The 18,889-nt window shown below is 42.6% G+C and overlaps 1 protein-coding gene across 2 annotated transcripts in view; it reads right to left on the bottom strand.

Moving 5' to 3' along the window:
• Positions 1-17,020, bottom strand: part of LOC139350832 (chemokine-like protein TAFA-5) — a 142,808-nt gene extending 125,788 nt beyond the window's left edge. The window contains exon 1 of one of the 2 annotated variants that reach the window (XR_011603546.1): positions 16,026-17,020. Coding sequence is in view for 1 of the 2 variants with exons in the window: in XM_070992452.1 (XP_070848553.1) it covers positions 16,026-16,137 (112 nt within the window). In the remaining variant the exon portion in view is untranslated. The remainder of the gene's footprint in view (positions 1-16,025) is intronic. The other variant, XM_070992452.1, reaches the window with a different exon arrangement.
• Positions 17,021-18,889: the final 1,869 nt, after the last annotated feature.

Raw genomic sequence — 18,889 nt, 5'->3', positions numbered from 1 at the left:
TATGATACACACATTAAAGTCTGAGCATAATGCAGCACACATGGATGTTTAATGATACACAGTTCTGCATATGCTGTATGACACATGCAGGTTAATGTTAACTACACAGAGTATTTTATTAGTTTAGTGACATGATTTGTAGGTTAAACCTGTGAGAATGCATTAAAGCTTGTATCAAATGTGTTTCTGCTCTTCTTCATTATGGAAGACATTATCAACTTTTGGCCGATAATAATATATTTCTAGGCACATTTTGAGACACATTTCGAGAATTTACCATGACTCACTAAAACAACTATAAAAGAAACATTAAAGAACCATTAAAAAACAAATGGCATTGAGACAAAAGGGTACTCCTGCAATTAGGACTGCATATGCGCAAAGTTGGGAAGCTTGCAAAAGACACATTCGAAATATAAGATCCAAAATCCTGCAGCACAGAGCATTTATGCTGACCTTTAGTCCCTAGTATGGGTCAAGCTTCAAAAATGCTGGATTTCCCATAATGCAACTTAATTGTGTCACTATCAAATGGCAGTGCTATAAACGACAAAGTGAAAGGGGTCGTTCATATTGAACCGACAAATAATTATCACCTAAATCTGCCACTCCTCTCGACTAAATGGAGCTTTTAAGGGAGTTTCGGCTCATTGTTTAGCTGCTCAGCCAGCAAATTTCAGCTCTAAAAACCTACTCAACACTACCTGCCCAGAACCAGTTAGGAGCTTGCTTAAGAACATAACTGAGCATTTGGTAGTGTGTTTGCTTAGGAGTCGGTGGAGACCATAAACAGAGCTAAAAGAGAGTGACTCTTGGATGCACACTCACCAGGTGGCCAGAAACACAGCTCAGAATGAAAGGCAATGATGTTCCATAAATGCTGGATGTGTCAATAAGCAATGGTGTGCTAACAAGTTCGCCTCAATCAAAAGTTTGTGGCACCAATGTCATGTTTACAACTTGTTTTATTCCCCTTCAAAGAAACAAAAAACAGTTACTGCAGCTTTAAAACTCCTTGCCCCAGTTTGTAAAACAAACTTTATTTTCAAAATGTTAGTCTCCACGTCCAAGCCAAGATAACCCTGATGACATCATCAGGAGTCATTTTCTCTGACTTTACTGTAGAAAGCTCTATTATGAGCAACAATAAATAAATAAAAACATTACATGTGTTTTCACAGACTGTGAATCACCCCCCATGATGACATTAGGAAGCAATTAAATTTAAGGTGTAAATTGGTGGGGTGGCCCTTTAAAGAAGCATTGAAAACAGGCTTATAAACGCAGGTTTCCAAAAAAAAAAGAAAAAAAGAATGGCAGTTAACTAAACTGCTCAATCTGCAATTATGTCCTAAATGAAATGTAACATTACAACTGCTGAGAAACTGGATTCATAATTATTACATACTTCTCTGATGCAAAAATGTTGAAATATTCAGAAGTTATTTTATCTGAATTATCAAAGCAATAATTTGATGCCCCTGTCTCATTTCACATAAAATAGCAACAGTTGATGGCTGCTGATGACACAGTGTGTCAACAGGAAATAGGAAAAGAGTCACCCCACCCTCTATCCGCCCTGCGTCTCTGCTTTGGTTTCACTTGCACTCAGAATCATGCAGCACTCCAAAAGCAGGGGATTAGGGGGTGGTGGTGGTTTGTAGTGCAGGGAGACAGTGAATTTCACTGCTTGCACACACACACACACACACACACACACACACACACACACACACACACACACACACACACACACACACACACACACAGTAGCACGATGTGCACACTTGTGTATTGAGATGCTGAGTGTGTATGATCCAACAAAACATCACCCTCCCCTCTTGAAGCTTCTGAATGCGAAGACATACTTCAACATCGCCCAAGGATTTGTTAATTAGCTTGCCAACATCTGTCCTCTCAATGCAAGATGGGATTAGAATACAAAAAAAAATAACGCCCATCGTCAGATGTCAACCACCCCCCACCCCCACCTCCATAGCTCAGAGGTAAGAAGAAAAAAAAAAAGGACAAATTTTTTATGTGATAGTTCTTTAATTGATGTTAGCATGTTGCTAAATAATGCATGCCGTACTCCAGGAGAGTACTGTACAGCAATAATTTGTGTGTGTATGTGTGTCTGAATGGGAGTACTATCTACTTTGAAACTCATATCCTGCTTGTAATGTCCTCCAAGAGCCAAAGGGAATTGATGAAATGATAACTTCTGCTCTTACGGGATGATTATAGCTGTGATTAAGTTGTACGGGACAGACCCTACAGGAGATGAAGAGGAGGGCGAAATGGCGAGGAGTTCTCTCTATTCATTTCTCTGCTGGAAGCTTTGGGCACATGGAGCTCGATGTGGTCTCCCCGGACATTGACAAATTAAGTTATTACATTTATGTGAGTGTGTATGATTGATTCATCAGCCGACGCTCGCTACCAAGAGCTTCTGATTTAATTGGGGAGCTGGTGACACATGCATCTTCCTGTGATAACAGATCATTTTTTATCAAAATGAAATCACCAACCAATATTGTATACAGAACTCAATGCAGCCCTGAGTCGATGATGTACAGTTTGGTGCACGTAAAAGTCAATCCACGACAATTATTCATAATTTGAAAGGAAGAGGAAGAGGAAATATCTTGTTTGTTAATTAGCATGTAAGGCATGACACAAAATCTGTTGAAATACCACATCATTGATATTTCAGCTGCTAATACAAAATTAAGCATTCATCAGATGTTCTGGAGTGCAAATATTTTGAGTATTTAAAGCATCAAATCAACCACATTTTGAAAAACAAAGTGCAACCCAGTCTAATTTCATACTGCATAGTTTTGCATTTTAATAGATTAGTAACTCTGCCTATATTTTTTTTTATACCAATGTAACAAAAAATATTAGTTATTACTTGTAATTCAGTGTCTGTGCACTAATCAACTAAATATGAATATAGTTTTGACTTCATATGCCCATCTGCCACTAAGATTTCTGCCTAAATGTCTATGCCCGACTATCCCTTTCAGGGTTGCGGGGGGGCTGGAGCCTATCCTAGCTGTTACTGGGCGAGAGGCAGGGTACACCCAGGACCGGTCGCAGGGCAACATATATAGACATACAACCATTCATGCTCACACTCACACCTAAGGACAATTTAGAGTCACCAATTAACCTAATGAGCATGTTTTTGGTCTGTGGGAGGAAGCTGGAGTGCCCGGAGAGAACCCACGCATGCACGGGAAACTTGACACAGAAAGGCCCCGCCGACCCGTGGATCGAACCGGCGACCTTCTTGCTGTGAGGGACGCGCACTACCTGCTGTTCCACCGTGCCGCCCCACAAAAACAATCAGTTTGGCTCAATATTACTTGGATTAAGTTTTTAGAAAGCACATTTTTTTTAAATAATTTGGTGAATTGACCCTTTAAACTTTAAGTTTCTGCTTAGAACAAGGGATAATAATAGCCGTTACCTCATATCTTTTCCCTGTTCTACTCACACGGAGTCTGAGACAGTACTGAAGATATGCAGATTGTGTCTCTTTCACATAAAAATGGCAGATAATATCCCGGTTTAATGCCTGAGGTGGGATAGCATTTCTCTTAAGAGTTACACAAGTCCAATATCAGATCAAATAATCAGTGCGAAAATGTGTCATTTTCACAAATGGCACCAAGATCAGCCACTTACACCATTTGAATACATTCCAAGATGATATCATGCATGGAAAGAAACCAGACAGAAAATGTGGCAAAAAGCATGCAAATCAAAAAAAAACTGTGTTGGGCTTTTTATCTCAATATGCTGCTCCTGAGATGGGTCTACTGTAAATGGAGGCTTCCACTTGAAATGTGGATTAAGCCAGCGATAATGTGTGTTGCATCGCAGAAAGTGTAACAACCAACAATATAATTCAAAATAGAGTGCATTTGCATGAATTCTACTCACTATGTCACACGCACATCACATATATATTGTTGCCTATAGGGTCCCTGCTGAGAAGTCATAATGAGCTCTTCAACCCTGAAGAGGCAAGAATAACTCGCATGTTCTGCTGTCACTGTGACAATGAAGGGGTTTATCACTGCCAAAGGCTTGGGGGCGTGGGGGGGAGCGGAATGCACTGGGGAGATTGGGGAGGCAGGAAATACTGTATACAAAGAGAGACTGAGATAGCACGAGAGCACAACAGAAATACAAAATCTCCTCCAGCCTGCCGCGCATTCATAGCCGAGGCATGTTTCAGCATGTAGAGGAGTATCAGCTGGATTTACGCTGCTGCAGCTCGCTGAGCACTTTCAGGCAACATTTCCTACTGTGTCCCTTGCAGCAGTGCTAACCTTCTGTCCCACCTCTCTTCACACACTCGTCTTCTTTCTGTCTTGCATCTCTGCCTCTATTCTTGCATGTTGCTGCTTTCTCCCTCAGACTGTGTCAGGAGGCTAAAGAGAAATAGAGCAGACAGGGATCATCTTCACCCCCTTTTACAAGACAAACCCCCAGAGGTGACGATTGACAAAAGGCTTGACAAACACGCCCCTCAACAACCAGCTACTGCCAGGAAATTTGAGTGTTAGGTGTCTTGGCCTATACCAGACCATTAAATATATCAAACATTTAAGGTTTTCTGGGTTTTGGAGTGCTAGGCACTGCACACATTTTTGACCAACAAACATACATAGCACGCTAAGAGGATGTGCTAGAATTGAGTGGAAGAAAAGCAATTTATGCTTCACTGTCCTTCAGTTGAGTTGCAGCCTGCATTTAGTCGATGAAATGAAATTAAATCATCAAGGGTTTTTACTCTGCTCCTATCTGAAAATCAGGCCAATTCTAGCTGAGAATAATTTTCCATTAAATCAACAATCTGTGATTTCAAAATAGTTCTATGTTTTGAAGTAAATCAAACAGGTTCTTTTGAATTCAGCTTATCTTCAATATAACTGTGGTCTACTACTGAAAAAGAGTCAGTCTGCAGCCTTGCTAGCAGAATGTATGGGAAGTGTCAAGGGCAGGGACTATGTACAGGAGCTGCTATTACCAGCGGCCGAGTCAAGTCGGGTCAAGATGAGTTCACGGGTCTGTAGTGCTAAAGCAAACTTCACATGGTGTTTGTAGCACTCTTCAAGGTTGTAATGCTCCCATCTCAATCGCTGGCAGTCAGTTTGGCTTGACTCAAGAGTTTGAGGCAGTGGCTATTTCCTGGAAGCAATATGTATCAGTACAGACCTGGTACAAACCAAACTTGCTGAAGCATCAGTTGAAAAAACATGTTCATTTTTTGGCCAGATACAGTGACAGTTAATGACTTGTGTGACTATAGGCTCATGAACTGAAAACTTTAAAAAAGTCTCACCTTTACTCTCATTAACGCAGTTTAGACTAGTAAATACACCCCATCTGTCAAATTAAGATTAAGAATCTTGTAGCAAGAGGATGTTAAAGCTCTGAAAGAGGTTAAAACTGCAAATGTTTAGCTCAGTTACTTATTTCACCTGACTGCATTGTCTCTTTCCAGGCAGCAGCATCCTCCAGTCTTTTCTGTCATACCAGTTGGCTTTTTGCTGCTGTAGTGTGAGATCAGGCTTATCCAGTTCAAGGATTTTTAACCTTAATTTCTCCTCCAACATGGTCATTGCAAAAGACAGTTGCTTTGATGCTGCACTAAACTTGTTGCTAATTATAGGCAACATCACCATATTCTTGGGAACTTCTCTAATTATGTTGCATCAACATTTGTTGAATTAGATGGTGGAGTTATGAATGCAAATAACTAAGATGACTCTAAATAATACATCTTTAAAAGCTTAAAAGAGGAATTATTAATTTGGTTTGGTAACCTTTTTGACTGGGGTCTTTTATGGAAGTTAATACTTCAAATTATAACTATATCAACATATATTCATACTATAATGGCATATATATCAGTTAGTCTGAACAAGGGGTTAATCCACATATTGAGTCAGTTGTAGCACCTGAACCCTACATGTTGCCATTGAGAGGGAGAGGATAACTAACTAGCAAGTAAGCAGTCTAAACAGTTAGCTAAAATACTGGAGTGAGCAATTGAAAAAGTTAGCTGAAAGTAAACAGCTGAAATAGTTAGCTAACCATAATGAATAAGCAGTTTAAATAATTAGCTAAAAGTAGGCTAATAGTTGAAGTACTTCGCTAACCATAAACAGTTGAAACAATTAGCTTAAAGTAATGGTTAGTAGTTGAAATACCACAATGAATTAGTTGAATTAGTTAAGTAAAAGCAATAGGTAAACAGTTGAAGTAGCTGATGTTAATTGATGGTTCAAAAAGACACAAATTAATGGATAAACAGTTGACAGTTTAACGTAGTGGATATAAATGGTGAAGATACAGAAAAAGTGGTGGATAAATGGTTAAAAAAGTTAGCTGAAATTAACAAATAAATTCAGGAGACAGCCAGCTTCACATCCATTTTCATATAATTAATAGTGTCAAACATCAGTTTAATATCCGTTCAAAAGAACAAATTACAGATGTTGAGACTTGAACCCGCTGACATCACACAATTTGGGTACTGCCTATAATATAATAACAACCGGGAAAATGGAAAATGAGTTGGCATTAAACGTGATTAAATGTGTACTATGACTCGAGTGAGGAGTGAGGAAATTAAACGTAAATATTCATACTCACGGGTTAATGTTAGTTAAATGGGGAGGTCTTATAGTCATACATGCATACATTTAAATTATTCAACTGCATTGTATTACTTATTTATATATTCTGTGATAGATTGGACTCATATGATTAGTGACGCGGCTTCTGGGACACATGAGCCTCTAGAAATATTGGAGTTATGCCTTGTTCACAGGCACAGATGCTGCTTTTCCATTAGAACGGGAAACCTTCCTCATCCTCTGGGCTATGCAGGGTCTCAAATCAAATCTTTACAGTATATCCCTTTTGCTCTCTACAACAGCAGCCACAAATCAGTTCATCGTTTCTGCATCCCAAAATGGTTGTTGGAGCAGCAACAAGCAATAGTGCAAGATAAATGAGGGCAAGCGCATTGTAATTTCCATATCAATCACAGATAGCGTCAGGAGCTTAACTTGGGGAGAAAGAGAGGGATAGAAAAGGCAGAAAGAAAGAGACAACAAGAAAATAGATGCTTTTGTTATATGAAAAATCTACTCCAGCTATTTTTTAATGAAGTGCATTTCAAATTGAAGTTCAGGTAATGCACCTCGTGGCACAGAGCCAAATGCAAACTGACTTACTGACTGACCAGGTGACCGGCTGGCTGTCTGTCTGTCTCTAACAATCCTTGAAATGGTTTCACAATCTCAACCGTCTTTGACATCTGGGTGCAAAGAGAGTGCAGCTGTCATTTAGGCCATAAATGTCCAGCAGATTTATCTTCCACAAACATTAACATTGAATCGTGGCTGTCAGCATGTATGTCACTGGGCCTTGATGTGGAGGTAGTGCGGCTGACAGGCTGGCAGAATGGGGGAAAAGAGGATGAAGGCAGGGACTAAAGGATCCGGAGGGGGGATGAGGGGAAGCCCTCAAGGCCCTATAACAAGTTCTTGAGAGTTGGGTTGGCAAAAACTTTGTAGCGGCGTTATCTTGTTAAGTGCAGGAGTCATTGAAGGACACCAGACAATTGATTGAACGGAGTTGACTTCAGCACAATTTCCTCCTTGCAGCGACATGTATCAAGCAGGCCATGGGTCCCTATATTCTGCCTCTTAACTACCTCTCAGGTCTCCCACTGTGACAAATGGCTTCTGTCTCTTCTAATGTAATATTTGTTTCTACTTCTGAGAGCCTCTCGGCTACTCCGTAGCGAGTCTGTCTGCCGACTGCTTCATTGTGTTAGCTGACTTTATTCCCCAACCGGCTGTCAATTGGTGGACCGTCTGAGTGTTCTCGTCTGTCTGTCTTTTGTCTCATTGCCTGCGCCGTCCTTTTTTCTCTCTCAAGCTCTTTCTACTGCTCCCTCGTCAACCCCTTTCCTCGTCTCGCACTCACCATTTCTCTGCCTCCCTTGTGCTCTCTGTCCGTCTCTCTTTCGTCTCCTATTCTCTCATTCTCACTGCCTCTCCGCCATCCTACTCCCTCTTTCCCCGTCTCCACCTCCCTCCTTCCCGTTTCCTCTCTCCACTTTACCGCCATGTCTTTGCTCCAGATGCTAGCTGTCTCAGCTCCGTGGGCCGCGTCTCAGTGATGGGCCCCTCCAGGAATTCAAAGCACCATTCTGGCATTTTCTTCCAAGCAATTGCTTTTTGCAGTAATAAAGGGGGAGTAGCTTTAGCATCTCTCTCTGAATGGGCTTACTGGCCCAAGGCAAAACAAGCACAAGTGCACATCCATGAATCCTCTCGAGGCTGGAACACACCGCAAGACTCTGTCCAGATTCCGACCCAATTAAGCCATCTCACACAATTCACAGGATTGGTTTCAAAGACTTAACATTAATCACTTTTTTTTTGTCAAAGGCCCCAAATGAGGCTCCCGAATCTTAAGATTTTCGTTTGTACTTTCACTTTAATAAGAAACTCCTGATCTATAGTGTCATCACAGAGCTGGGCAAGCAGTTAACACTTGCCTTTTTTTGACTGCGACCTGTTGAGACCTGCAGTCATGCACGACTTACAATATGATATGTAAATATTATACATGCAGTTTTAATGGTAATTAAAGTCACATTGACACCAAATTAATTCACGATGGGACACGGAGCATTTAAGGTGCAATTAGCCATGGAAGCGGCTATGACGATACTTTGCCCAACTCCAAACACTTCACAATTTGTTTTCACATTAAGTAAATGTCACAGCATATTAGCATGTTATTATGGCATCCATTTTTTTTTATTTACACAGCAGGGTCTGGCTGCAAAGGTGCAGGCAGAAATGGCTTAAAACCCAAGAACAGGGGATGAAGCGATGAGAAAAACAGAATCAGTGAGACAGCAAAGCGGATTTAATGCAACTTTTACTGCATCGCAGTGTAAACAAGTGCACCAACTGTTGTAGCTGTTAACTGTTCTGAGGCCATGGAGCATCTGTGGAGGAACAGGCTGTGTGCTGTTTCACTACAGATGAAGCTGTGATAACAAAACTGCAAAACACAGGCATGAACTTGACTTGTAGGATTTACTGTGGCTGCAACAAAAAGCCTGCTATACTTAAAAAGTACTCTCCACTGTTTCCTTGCCAGGGAAGGTTTGTGTATGGAATGGCCCATGCACATACTCTGCCACAATGAATGACATTACATCCTTCTATTAAGCAGTTTTCCTTGTGTGTTTACCGAAGATCAATAGTTTAACAAGAGGCAGGCCCACACGTACGTACGCACGCACGCACGCACGCACGCACGCACGCACGCACGCACGCACGCACGCACGCACGCACACACACACACACACACACACACACACAGAGTGGTAATATTGAAACGAGAGGCACTAAGGCTGTAATTGATTGCATACCTGGCTTTATAAGTGTTATGTGTATTAGGCTTGTCGACCAAAAGGCCAGCATTCATTGATTCTGTGAGAGGCTGCAGAGAACAATACGTCTCGTCAATGTAATTTCAAAATGATCCTGTTTGAGTTCTATGTTTGTGGAACCCAAACAGGATTTTTTTAGAGAACACAGGGTGGCTGCTTATCTTGAATATGACTGTAGTCCATTATTGAACAAAACTGGACTTCGGCAGAGCAGTGCTTTGAGCTAAATGGCAATGTATGAACTACCTGACATGCTGATGGTTAGGGATCTTTACATTGTTCATCATCTTACTTTAGCCTGTTAGAATGCTAAAATTGGCTTCTTAGTGGGGGTATGAACAAATCGTTTACAATTGATCTTAAAACTTAAATTACTACACTAAATCTAAATTGTAATTGAACAGATAAGCAGCTTTCAGCAGTTGAGCTCCCCTCACTGGTGACTGAGCACAGTGTTAGTTCAGCAGTAAAGCACAGCAGGCTGCGTCCATGAAAGCCACATAAACAACCAGAGCCTATTAACCTCATATACAGTCCATGAATGATAGGCTAGTTCTGAACTTAATGCAACAGCTTGGACTAGCTACACACTGCTATGCTGAAGACAGAATAAGTGATGAACAGTCCGTGCACTGATGCATTCACTGACTAAAGCACATACTGAGGTGCATTTGAATAGTTACCAAAAAAAAGGTGAACTATATAATCAGTGACGATGAAACTGCACTGAAGAGAATGAAATGAGCCAGCAAAGTGATTCATAATTTCTTAATCAGTTATTAAAATCCATCCTGAGATACACATTAATGTCTGTGCCTCGTTTCATACAGAATTGGTTGAGAAATGTTACAAAAACAAAAGCGTCAACCTGCTGGTGGCGCTGGAGGAAATGTTAGGGGATAAACAAAGTCAGAAGGCTTCATCGTTTTGTGGCAATCATCGTCTGTACAAAATCTCATGACAACCCATCAATAGTTGTGCAGATATTTCAGTCAATGATCCACTTGTCCACTTTAGCAATTCGTCACTGTAAAAAGAAAAAAAGCATCCCTGCTTTGATGTAAGTGTGTCCAAACATCAAGACATTTTTACAGTAAAATGTATGGGATGATGGATGCCCTTTGCCTCACAGTGAGAGCCAAGAGCAGCAACCATATGCCTGAAGATCCCTGTCAACAAGCATTCCCTTAATTCTACAACGTTCTCCTCACTCACTGCCAACAACAGTAAGTAGCAACGAGTTGACACGAGTACGGGCTGCACAGAAAAACACACCGCCTGTGGCCACACTGCCACCTCCCATTTAATGTCAATGGGTCCCTGCGCACACTGAAAAAGATCCCATAGCTGCTTCATATTTTATAAGTCGCAAAAATTCCTGATATTCCTTCCTTGCCTTACTAAACATGATGCTTTCCATTGATGGCATTCTCATTACCCGATGACAGCAATATCAGCCCCCCCCCCATTCAAATGACACTCATCATGGTCTTTAAATTTTGCAAAGCTGTCTTCTAAAAAGCTGCTCAAATATGTATGCGGTCTCTGGCCCCATTTCCGGGGGTCCATAATGTGGTTCTTCACTTTCTCGGTGGAAAAACTCAACAGGTTGACTCCCTTTATGAATTTACGTCCCCGGGCCATCGGCAGCCCTTTCTGCTGCTTCCTGGCTGTGGCTCCTCTCTCCGTCTCTCCCTCCCTGCAGAGGAAGAGGCTCCAGGCTATGCTGAAAATAAGATAAGATATTCAAATATGTCCACGTGCTCACCCACAAGTTCTTGCATTTTTCGGGGTCAGTCGAGTCCCATTTTCTCGCCTTGTGAATCAGACGATCTCCAACAGAGATTTTGTGCATGTGTGTGCGTGCAGGCGAACCGATCTGAGACCTTCTGTTCCACTGCCTACGTGTGATTATGTGTTTGGAGGTCTTCGAGCGACAGGGTGAGGTGCCTGAGCGCCGCACCATCTTTTCTCCACGGATGCCCCCAAGCTGCTGTTCTCAGTAACAGTCAACAATCCATCGATTCAGCAGCGAGTCATAAACAAACAGGCACAAGGAAACACAGGAGACCATGCAGAGAGACGGGGAGATCTGATGGGAACAGCTTTAAGTGGCAGCAGAGAGCTTTTGTTCCTGACAGCAGTGGCATGTGTGCTCATGCATGCATGTGCTCGACCTTTCTACCTTCCCAAAAATCCTTGCAGGGTGATGTTCACGTATGTGCAAATAGGCCATGGGCACTAACATATTTCTGGATGACCCTGAGTAACTGCTTTGATACAGCTGTGCTCGCGTGTGTGCATCAACGTGACGTATGTGCCTGCTTTGATGTTATGTTCATTAATCTCTCTAATGTATGTGTCTTTGTTACATTCACGCCAATAAAGCATATTGAATAATGTGTTTGCCCTTGAGCGCGTATGTCTGTCTGAGCATGTAGGTGTGTGTATGTGCACAGAGGATAAAAGAAGGCTGGAATGAATCAGCAATTGCAACATGTATGACACTGAATGTTGCTGTGAGAGGACTTGTGCATGGCCTCTCTTCCTTTCTTTTTCTCTATCATTTGCCCCACCTCCTCCTCCTCCTCCTCTTCCCTGACTGCTACTCTATTTTCCCTCATCTCTTCCACTTTCTCCCTGTTTGCAGTTCAGAGCAGGACCACAGCCGTGGCTACATTCCTTAGCTCTCCCGAGCTAAGATTAGCATACTGATTAGCTAGCCTTCTGGCTCTATCTTCCTCCGGACTCACATGCAGGGCTACAGTCTCATGAATACATAATAGCACCGTCGGCAAACAAATGCATGGCTGAGAGCTTCCAGAGGAGGGAGCTAGTGCACAGAATACAATGCTTTTATTTTTTCTTTTGTAATGTAATCAGAGGGTACTGAAGCATTCTTGTGTGATTAGAGTTTCCAACACGGTATGAGCAGTTAAATTGTTGAGCTGCTGCCATTTATCTTCTCAGCCTCTCTCTCTTTTCACTTTCTTTTCCCACTTTTTTGCCTCCTGCTCCTTCTACACCGTGCCTTCTTTTTCACCCTCAACAGGGCTCCTCTCCTTTCTCTCCCTCTTTCTGCCTTCCTTTCTCTTTCATCCCTCAAATCTCCCTTTCATTGCTCCCTTCCTCCCCTCCTTCTTGCCTCCCCCTCCTCTCCTGCCTTTCTTCTACCCTCACCTCTCCCTCTTCTTATCGAGGCATGAGCAGGATGTCGAGCCACCTCCTGCTCTTGCTTCTACTTCTGTCCCTCCCTCCACCACATTGTCTCCTCTCCTCTCTTCAATCTCTTCCTCTCAGAAGGGCCTGAGTGAGGACGGCAGATCGTGTGAAGTTGGATGTTGATTCTAGGTGACAGGCACCATATGAGTCATAGCCATAATCACAGAGCTCCCCTCAATCCCCCTCCTCCCTTTGGCTGCACAACACAGCAGCACTGCAAAGCAAAACTGCCCTTGGTACAAACAATAGCTATACAGTACACGCCATGCATGTAAATTTCTACAATACGTACCAGGTTTTTTTCTTTCAGTCAGAAGTCATTCAGACTAATGAAAAGTGCAGAGTGTTTAGATTGTTCAGACTGGCATAAAAGCATTAACGAAACCCTACACATATTGTTTTTCTAGCCAGTCAATGTTGAAAAAAAGTGTATTAATGGCCAAAGAAGAACACCATAATTAAGAAAACATTTGAAAACAGAATGTAAACGAAAATTCAGTAATATTTTGTGAAGAAATGCAATAAAATCTAGTAGAACTGCAACAATTAATCAATAATCAATCATCAGAAAATGTCAGAACAACTATTTCTCAGGCAGAATTAACAAATTTGACAGTTCCAGCTCCTAAGAAGGGACAATTGTTTGGTTTTTTCTTGTCTGACATTGCAGCAGATTGATATCTTTGGCTTTTGCACAACTGGTTGAACAAAATAAGATGCGTGATGGCATCACCTAGAGCTCTGGAAAAATTTCCACTGGCATGCACAGGCATTTTCCACTACTTTCTGATATTTAATAGACCAAGCGATTAATGGACTGATTGAGCGAATAAGCTGCTGGTTGCAGCTTTAAAATGTAGAGACCTTGAAACGTGAAGTTGTTGCTGTCTGGGTTAATTTCTAATATGGGAAAAGGACAAAAATGCAAAATTGAACCTCATTTTCAAGTCCAACGATATTCAAGTCATCAAATTATGAATTCTGGCATAATGATTTGGATTTGAGAAGAGAAGAGAAAAGAGGAGGTCAGCAGTGGAACAGGCGAGAGGACAAGAGATGACGAGCAAGGGGCAGGAATAAACTGCTGAGAGAGCAGAGACCTCAGTCTGCATAACATGCAGTAACATGCGGCGGTCAGTTCAGCTCAGACCTTCACCAGAAAATAGAGGCAAAAATGATGGATTGTGAAAGAAAAGGGAAAGAGAAGAAGAGGATGAAAGAGCAAGTGAGAAAGAGGAGAATAGAATATGAGGAATGCTACATTAGAGATGGAGATAAAGATTGAATTTGACTAAAATCAGGAGGTATGTACCATAACAGACACAGGACATCGAAGGACACATTAACAAAATAGAGCAGAGAAAGGGATAAATATTTTTTTTTAAAGGACTGCACAGATGAGGAAGGTCAAACAAAATGGAAATGGATGAGAAGAAAGACAAAGCTAAAAGAGAAAGCAGTAAAATATTCTGAGCTGCAAGTTCAGATGATTGGAGATTTATCAGCCAAAAAGACCACAAGCTAAGACAAAAGAGAAAGCTAAAGGGGAAGAAATCGAAGAAAGAGGAGCCAAGAGCAGAAGAGGAGGCTGTGGGCTATAGTTTAAAATACACAAATCGGTAGAAAGAAAAAAGAAAGTCAGGTGTATGTTATGTTATGTTATTGTATAGCACTCATGTCGTTTCTCCAGAGTTCAAACACCATAAAAGAAAAGGAGTGATTTCAGCCTCAGCGCTGCAGTTCACAGCAGTATGGGGTGAAGAGATTACTAAAGAGAGCAAGAAATCAAAGAATCGCTATTGCTCCGATTATTAAGTTCCAGTAGGGGTGAGATGTTGCTTGGTAGGAGGTCGGGGTCCTGAGGGGTGGGGGATGGGGGGGGGGGGGGGGGGGGGGGGGGGGGCGCCCAGTCAAACACTGCTGACTGAAACAAACACCCAAGCCACCATTGATTGGACACAAGCGGAAGATCAATCGACATGGCTGAAGGCACCATAAAAGAAGAAAAAGACCCTCCTATCCAGAAGCTTTAAGCTCTACCTCATATAGACACCCCCATCCCACCCGATTGATTGACCTGAGGGTGGTGTGATTACAAAGCAAACTCAATCTGTTAAAGAAGAAAAGAGGGGCAGAGGGGCCGTTGCAGAGGCTACAAAGAAAACTCTAGAAAATGGTCATGAATCTGCACAACACCGGCACGGCTAATAAGCTCAAACACAAGACCATTATATTCATCATTAGCTCGGCGGCTAATGAAATAGCTACATTTTTTCAATATTTTTTTAATGGGCTTATCATGGCTATTGCACATATCCTCCGTTTTTCACACATAGCAGACTGGAGCGCAGTGTGCCAGCTGGATATCTTCCTCACAAGTGAGTCAGATGCAGTTTGAGACAGAGAAGGGAAGCGAGAGGGAGAGAAGGTGTGAGGGCGCCAGGGAAGAAGAAATGGAAAGCCATCCTCAGCCAGAGAAGTGGAGAGAGAGACTGGGACTGTGTGTGTGTGTGTGTGTGTGTGTGTGTGTGTGTGTGTGTGTGTGTGTGTGTGTGTGTGTGTGTGTGTGTGTGTGTGTGTGTGCGCGCGCGCGCGCACCCGCCTAATAAGGCTATCCTCAGGCAATATTTGAGTTATGGCCTGGGCTGAGATATACTGTTTGCCCAACTGAGCAAGGCTTAATGGCAGATAAAAAGTCTGTTTTCTACAGCATGCCTCATGTGAATTCTTCATATGCTCCATCTCCTGGTCCGGAGACAATATGACAGATGCATGACTGTCTGACCTCAGTAAGTCAGACTGACAGCAACAGTCCTCAGGACAGAGATGTGTGTGTGTGTGTTCGTGAGAGAGAGAATTAAAGGGAGTCACAAGAGACTTAATTAGGCCTCTGGGACACTTGTGTCCCACCTCCTATCCAGAGAAAAGTCTTTTCTCCAGACAATGAGACACATCTCCCTCTAATCTAAGCCCTCTCTCTGCACAAGTCTGCTCATGCCTGTCTGTGTGTGCATGAGTGAGCGCAGGGAGGAAAAAGATTAAGGGATTACGTGGCTTTTAGTGTGTGTTCCTGCAGCTGAGTCCAGAAGCGTGTTTTCAGAAAAAGGGGGGAAATGTCACGTCGACAACTAGTGAGATCAATACGCTAAAAGCGATCGTCGATACCAGCTCCATATATATTTTTTTATTATTTTTTGCCAAAGCGTTCCCTCATGACACCCGCTGCGCACCACCGTTCCTCTCCAACGCTCCCCAAAGCCGAGATGTGCGGTCAGGAATGAGCGCCGGGACTTACCGCAGTAGAGGACCAGCAGCGCTGTCAGGAGCAGCACAGCCCAGAAAGTTGACGACATTCTCGGCCAGCGGCTGGCATCCTTGCGCCTTGACAACCTGGACACTGAAGCCATTGAACAAACCGAGCACTTCCTCTTTGAAGAGACAAATAAAAAGCAAAGATAGTAATCTCACAATCCAGCTCGGCCTCTCACAATGCTCATATCTCCGCGTGTAATCCCACAAAAAGACATGTCAAGATGGAGCAAGTGGTGGAGAAGCAGCGTTTTGCTCCTTGGATTAGTCGGATTGCCGGTGCGCAAAAGAAAAGGTCACATCTTCCTTAAGGAATCCCTGGTTGGGAAATAACGCAGTATTTTTTTTCTATTCGCTCTGAAACACAACTTGGTAAACGTCCCTTTTAGTTGTCCCAAAGTGTGTTAACCTCAATTGCCGCCCTATATTTCAATAAAAGGGAGCGCGGTGCGCCGGTGCCTGAAGATTGCGTTGAGTTAATGCTCAAAGTGTTCAATCATCTATACCGCAGCGTCGTAAAACCTCCTTTCACCTGTGGTAGCTTTCCTCGAATCTCTCCAGTATCACCAGTCCCGACGGCGTAGCCCCAAGACCGGCTTGGAAAATGAACGCAGTCCCGCAAAATCCGGTGACTGAACGGTTGGATGAAGGAGGGTTGGTCGTAAAAGAAAAAAAAAAGTCCTTTAAGCTTTCGGTTTTGGCACGAAGTCGATGGAGATCACAGCATGCTTGCAGGAGGAAACGCAGGATGGAGAATGGACGGGCAGAGACGGAGAGACAGTGGCAGAAAAGAGCGAGAGGAAAAGTGCGCACTGTGCGACTCCAGGTGATTGTGTCCAAAGTGAAACATTCAGATAATCGATATTACGTCAGCAGTGTGTCACTTGAGGTCGCGCTTTTCAGTCATTTCACAACAGCTTGATGCCGCACACGAAAGAAATCGTTTCACGTCATACAAATCAGTGTGAAACACGGACTGCTGTGTTTTTCTTATTGATTTTCTATTTCATATTGTGTATGCCTGATTGATTCTAAGTCTATAACGATTGAGTGATATTTGCCCGCTAGCCATATAACATTCAGTGGGAGATTCACACAGAATGGACCACAATAATGTATATTTTAAAAGGTGCGCGTCTCACGCAGCGCTCATGTTTGATGGACAGATATTGCGCTCGTCTGTACGTCACTGAATAGTTAAAGCGATCACGAAGAGCACTAAATTCAAGTTTAAATGGACTTTATTGCCGTCTTGAGCCCAGTCATGTTGGTCACGTACTTCTTACAAAACCAATGTTTCACAGTTAAAAAAATATGGCTCCTTCCATCGCTGGGAGATCAAAGCTACTCTATAAAAAGTGTCATTGGGGAAAATGACATATTAAAACTATACTGCACGACAGGGGTGGAAAATACTAAAATGGAGTTTTAGGTACACATGTGCTTCTATCTTATGCCACTTTTTATTTCTTCTTATGAAATATTAATTTCTCAATATTTTGGATCCTTTGGTTCCTCCACTGAGAATGATGAAAAATTATGATGCACCATTTGTTAAATTAACCAAAACAGTATGAAGCTCCATCATTATGTACACTGTAATATAATACTGTAACACTTGCAAGGTAAATGTTTCTGCATAAAGATAAATTTTACTTTTTTTCATTGCTTTTTTCATTTTTTAATGCTATTTCCATACTTGTACTTAAAGTGGCTATAATTCATATTTTTATGACCATTATTACATTGTTCAAAGTGACAGGGGTCACTCCAAGTGACGAACCAACAGAGTATTATCACCAATTTTAAAGCTCTCCCCATCTTTATAGAGCTTCATTGCAAGCTTCATCTCATTGTTTAGCTGTCTGCTCCGAAACTTCAGTGTATTGTTCACTCTTATGGCTCTCATAGCGTCGTCTTTGGTCACAGCGGCCATCTGTTTTCTGTGAAAAGGCTCCAAGAACCCACTGTGCACAACCTGCTCTGCACCAAACGCCATGGCCACAGTTAGCAACTAGCTGGTGAACATAGTGGGGCATTTAGCTGCTAAAGAGCCAGATATGGCCTCAGGATATGGCGGCGGAGACCAAAAACTGAGCTAAAAAAGTGAATATTGAACATGCTTATACTTATAGTCGCAGGTGGCCAGAAACACACCTGCATGTAAAGAATAATGTTTCTGTTCAACAACCATTTGACCTTAAAAAATGATATGGAAAAAAAACCTTAAAGATTTATTTTAAATACAGGATGCATACTTGTAATGGTGTATTTCAGTAAATTATCTGAATACTTCCTCCTTCACTGCCTCAGGAACAGAAATGATGCCACTTCTCTGTGCCTCAGTGCCTAAATGGCCGATGGACACTGCAGTGAGCGATGTACTTTCAGCGCCATGGACAGTGCCAGTGACAGCCCTTGTGGACAGCACAATGGATAACTGGTACCATGGACAGCGCCAGGGACTGCCGCTCGGCCCCATGACGAGCACAATGGAGTTACAGCGCCACGGCCAGCGCCAGCGCCTGAACCTCAGCACCGCGGACAGCGTCACTGACAGCTCTGCACTGTGGCTGCTGCTGTCAAGCTGGAGCTCGCTCTGTCTGCTGGCTGCGAGGCTCTGGAGGCCTCTGTGCATTCACCTCAGCACACCCTGCCATGCATGTGAAACCTAAAGTCTGTGCCTGCACTATCTTGCGGTCCTTAGGGAACAAATAACCATGAATAACTCAATGTTCGAGCCAGATATTTTGCTTCTCCATTTTGGAGCTGTCAGCTGAACGATCACTTCCAACAAGTTCCTTTATAGAGATTCCAAGTTATCCCTGCTTAGCCTTGCTGCGGTAATGT

This window comes from Chaetodon trifascialis, chromosome 22, assembly GCF_039877785.1.
Source record: "Chaetodon trifascialis isolate fChaTrf1 chromosome 22, fChaTrf1.hap1, whole genome shotgun sequence".
NCBI classification, from domain to species: domain Eukaryota; kingdom Metazoa; phylum Chordata; class Actinopteri; order Chaetodontiformes; family Chaetodontidae; genus Chaetodon; species Chaetodon trifascialis.
The sequence above is the reverse complement of the archived record's forward strand: the minus strand, read 5'-3'. Positions and strand labels throughout refer to the sequence as shown.